We start from the raw sequence: 5,229 nt of genomic DNA on the forward strand, positions 1-5,229 counted from the left end.
TGATTTCATCCACTCACTGCCTCCTTCTGCTTATATTATATATATATACACACATCTAGCTCTCTTCTGAGAATTACGGAATCAAAAGCATGGGAGTAAAACCAGGGAACGCAATATTTTCAAATTTTGCTACAAGGTCTTGTGATTACTCAAGTGGTGGAAGCAATGCTAATCTAGTGAGAAGTGGGCAGATCATCTGAAGAAAGGTGGAGATGAATGTCCAGATAAACGTTCACCTCATAAAGTTTGCATTTCAGAGTCAATACAGCTCTGATCACAGCTGAGCAGAGCAGAGGCTCCCAAGAAACTCACTAGGGCAGATCCCAACATCTGGACGGATACTATCCTCACCCAGGGAGACCAGGTTCCTGTAGTTCTCCAGCATCACGTCCCTGTACAAGGCCCTCTGAGCAGGGTCCAGGCACTCCCACTCCTCCTGAGAGAATTCTACAGCCACATCCCTGAAGGTCAACAGCACCTGCAATGAAAAAGACCATGGGGAGGGCTCTTATCTTCACACAAATCATAAGAGAGAGATGTAAGGACTGATTTGGCTGTAGTGAGTATTTTGACACATCAGTAGAAGACAATTTTGAGCAAGTCATATAGCCCTAAATTTGTGTTATTATACTTCTCAAAGAGAGGACATAAATCCACAAAATCACTGTGCATTCTGCAATTTTGTGAACTAAATACACAAACTAAAAAATTCGTCACAAGGAGGACTATACAGAAGGGCTAGATAGTAAGTACATTTTACACACCAATGACTTCTCTGATGAGCTATGCCACGAGTAGTGTCTTTACAGATTACAAAATTCAGAAACTTTTAAGAAAGTTTGCAATCCAAGAATGTGATGATGATTAGAACAACAGAGACAAAAAGTTTTTGAACATTTACAATATGCTAAACATTACTCAAATAGGCAGTATTTGGTGCAATAACATTAGAGAAATATCTGTTCCCGCCGTATAGAGGAGACAACTGCCACAGAGACTCTAAGAAACTTGCCTTGGGCCAAACAGCTAAGAAATGGCAGAGCCGGCACTGACATCAGGTGTTAGGAATTTAGAAGTGAACCTACGGAATCCACAGTTAAGTAACAGAAGCAGTATTAAAATTATAGTGAGGGGTGCCTGGGTGGCTCATCTGTTAAGCGTCCAACTTCAGTTCAGGACATGATCTCACAGTTCGTGGGCTGGAGCCCCACATTGGGCTCTGTACTGACAGCGTAGAGCCTGCTTCAGATATTCTGTCTCCCTGTCTCTGCCCATCATCTGCCCACATGCACTCTCTCCCAAAAATAAACATTTTTAAGAAAGTACATTGCTAGCGGGTTTTCTAAGTGAGAAAGCATGAAAAAACAAAGCTAAAAACATGGACCACCTTGGGGCGCCTGGGTGGCTCAGTCAGTTAAGTGTCTGACTTCAGCTCAGGTTATGATCTCACGGTTCATGGGTTCAAGCCCTGCGTCGGGCTCTGTGCTGACAGCTAGCTCAGAGCCTGGAGCCTGCTTCAGATTCTGTGTCTCCCTCTCCCCTGCTCACACTGTATCACTCTCTCTCTCTCTCAGAAATAAAAAAATTAAATTAAAAAAATATTAAAAAAAAACATAGACCACCATATAATGTCATTATATATGCACACACATAGTACATTACTATTCTTACCACTATTCATTCACTAAGGAGTTAGTGTAGAAAAAATTTTAAGGCCATGAAAAGTATGTAAGAACAATTTTCAAAGGCTAAAATAAATATGAAAGTTATTTATGGGAGCTCCTGACTGGCTCAGTCAGGTAAGTGTCTGACTCTTGATTTCAGCTCAGGTCATGATACCACAGTTTCATGGGTTCAAGCCCCATGTCAGGCCTCTGCACTGGCAACTCAAAACCTGCTTGGGATTCCCTCTCTTTGCCTCTCCTTGTTCATGCTCTCTCTCAAAAATAAATAAATACACATTTTAAAAAAGTTATTTACATGACAATGTGTCTTTAATACACACCACAGGTTTCTTTTTTTCTTAACTTTTTTTAATTGTTTATTTATTTTTGAGAGAGAGAGAGACAGAGTGCGAACAGGGGAGGGGCAGAGAGAGATGGAAACACAATCCAAAGCAGGCTCCAGGCTCTGAGCTGTCAGCAAAGAGCCCAACGTGGGGCTTGAACTCACAAACCATGAGATCATGACCTGAACCAAAGTTGGACGCCTATCCGACTAAGACACCCAGGCACCCCTCATACCATAGGTTTCTGCTTGCATACATGCACACACACTTACACTTTCATTAAAAGCAGTCATCTCAGACAGATTTCGGGGATGAATTTTTTGAATCTATCATTTTTTTTTACTCATCTGTATTGCAGTATTTTTGGTAAAATGAACATTCAGAAATTGTACATTAAGTACAAGTAAAATTAATTTAATGAGGTTGTTGTCAACATTATTCTTGTATTAACCTAGTTATTAAAAAATAGAAAACTTTCTTTTCCACTAAATATATATACATAAATACCAAAATTTTGTCCATTTAAATGTCCATTTAAACATAAGCCAAGTGGAGTTTATTGAATAATAAAACAATGATTGAAGATTTTAAAAGATATTAACATTCTATATCAATTTAATAGATTATGATAGAAAAATTTTTGAAAGCATTAGATTTTTGAAGATATTGGATAGTTAAAAGTCATGCTGAATAAAAAATTGGAAGTGTTATTAAGTAAGAAAATTCCAGTAAACATTGTGATTGTCAGTAAACAGAAGCATATCCATTGAAATGGAAGCTAACATAAGGGATATTATGGCCTCTGCCGTTCACCACTGCACACAGTGTTCATCAGGAACCATGTGGGATCCAGGCGTCTTCATTCAGAGAATGCTGTAATGAGTATCTCAAAGAAGAGCTATCTCTATGTTTACTAGCATGAAAAACAACTCCAAGATCTGTGTCCGGAATAAAATATCACCATATAACATTCACTGAAGAATTTTAACTAAAATCAACTAATGCTGGTAAATGCATTTTTATAAGACTTGCACTTAATCTTGCGCAGAACTGACAAGTGATTAGAAAGTCGGTGAGTCATAATGGAGGGCATGGTGGGGAAGCAGAGGTTTTACTTCTTAGTCCAGAAGGCGAAACACAGTGGAGTTTTACCCCAAAACCAAGGTACAGAGCATGTGATGTTTAAAACAAATTGCTGTTCAGTAATAATTGGTGGTACCAGAATTTGCTTCCAGGCACTCTGATGACAAAGATCAAGTTTTCGGCTCCAATGGAATGGCTGAAACCTTTTTACCTAAAACACCTTGGGCACAAACGTCCGTGCATGAATAAGGGTTTCACGGGATGGATATGCTGTGAGTGGTTTTAAAGAACTTCTTGTTAAAACAAATTACACAATAAAACATCCTTTATCATTAGGTTTCAGAACTTTCCATTCTAATCCAAATCATTACTCTCTTAGAGCCAGAAATAGGCCAATTCACGTGGTTGGTTTCAAACATCTCGTAAAATCAGGGACAACAGGTTTGCCCTCCTCAGTCTTCTTCTTCTTCCTTTTTTTCTTTTTAATTTTAATGTTTGTTTTTGAGAGAGACAGAGTGTGAGTGGGGGAGGGGCAGAGAGAGAGAGGGAGACACAGACTCAGACGCGGACGCAAGACTCTGAGCAGTCAGCAGAGCCCGATGCGGGGCTCAAACCCACAGTGCGAGATCATGACCTGAGCCGAAGTCGGATGCTCTACCGACTGAGCCACCCGGGCGCCCCTCGGTCTTCTTTTCCAGCTGTTCCCACACATTCATACCGCACCCAAATGCGCAGTTCTTCATGCTGCTCTACGAGGAGCTGCAGCACATTCGTGTGCAACCCCCGAAACGATCCCCTTTGCCAACCTCACTGACACCAAAGGAACACTCCCACCTTCCGATCCAAACCTAAGTATGAAACCCTTCCCTCTAGCTGATGCCCCCCCAACAGGGCCTCTTCACAAGTTCCACGTCTCCGGGGCGCCAAGCTGGAGGGATGGAATCTAGGTGACGATGAGGGGCACCGAGGCAAGTTCTGTTCCAGCAAACGTTGTTAGGCAGGTCCCTTGAGAGAAGATTACCAATTTCAGTTAGAGAGACAGAGGAAACAACCAAGAACGTGACTGTTACCTGGGAACGAGTCATGTCGGCCTCCGCTTTCTTTCCTGCTCCTCGGGGCTTCCCTCTCGGTAAGCTCGGTCTTGAGAAGTGAGCCCTGAGTGCGGAAAATAGGCTGTTTCATGCTTAGAAGGAACAAACCCCCTTCCTGTGACACAACCACACACGCAGGGAGGACCTCAACACGGGAAGAGACTGCTCTGCCGCCCGCGGAGGGGCTGGTGAGCAGAGCCGAGCAAGTGAGCTGGCTCTGCCCCTTTTCTGCAGAACTCCCCGGCCTGTGGAGAGGCCCGCGCGCTCTGCTGCTGCAGCAGTGGGGCCTGGGCTGGACGGACGCTCCCCTCCAAGCCACACACCCTGCCCTGGGCCCCTCCCCTCCCCCAACCCCTTTCTAGATCGGGGACGGAGAACAGGCCAGGGAGCGCGCGAAGCCGCGGTCTCCACGGCACCGAGGGGCTGGAAGTGGAGCCGGACGCCCGAGCACCGGAGCGTCTCACGGCGACGCCGGGTCTCACCGTGAGCGGGAGGGCGAGGACGGTAGTTGTAACTGCCACAGAACCCCGGTGTGGAGGACAGGAGGCTGTGCTGCCTCGAAACACGGGTTTGATACTGGATATCCGAACTTCACTCACCTGAGCGTGTGTATCGTTCAGTCCGACTCACTTCCTGGTCTGAAGGAAACTGCGCGTGCGCGGGCTGGAGCGCCGTCTTGGGGGCGGGGCCTGGGCGGGGCCGCGTCTAGCGGAGAGCGGTTGGGACTGGGCAGGAGGCGCGCGGTGGGGGCGGGCCGGTGTGGGGGCGGAGCCTCGACGAGACTGGCCCTGCTCGGCTCCCGGCTGTGTATGGGTCTGCTGGTCCTTCTTTGGAGCAGAGCTGCCTCCTGCATGTTCTAAATTAATGTTTTTTCTTTTCTTTAAAAAATGTTTTGTTTATTTCTAGGACAGAGAGAGAGACCGCGTGAGCAGGGGGGGGTCAGGGAGACAGGGAGACAGAGACTCTGAAACAGGCTCCAGGCTCCGAGCTGGCAGTCAGCACAGAGCCCGACGCGGGGCTCGAACCCACGAACCGCGCGATCATGAC

The 5,229-nt window shown here is 45.6% G+C and overlaps 1 protein-coding gene across 1 annotated transcript in view; it reads right to left on the reverse strand.

Annotated features, from left to right (window-relative positions):
• The window catches only part of LOC144231106 (uncharacterized), a 43,072-nt gene extending 38,250 nt beyond the window's left edge, over positions 1–4,822 (reverse strand). The window contains 3 exon segments of the mRNA XM_077763496.1: positions 352–478; positions 4,162–4,246; positions 4,782–4,822. Coding sequence (XP_077619622.1) covers positions 352–478; positions 4,162–4,176 — 142 coding nt within the window. The 5' untranslated portion in view covers positions 4,177–4,246; positions 4,782–4,822.
• Between the last annotated feature and the right edge of the window lie 407 nt (positions 4,823–5,229).

This window comes from Crocuta crocuta, unplaced genomic scaffold (genome assembly GCF_008692635.1).
Source record: "Crocuta crocuta isolate KB4526 unplaced genomic scaffold, BGI_CrCroc_1.0 scaffold104, whole genome shotgun sequence".
NCBI classification, from domain to species: Eukaryota; Metazoa; Chordata; class Mammalia; order Carnivora; family Hyaenidae; genus Crocuta; species Crocuta crocuta.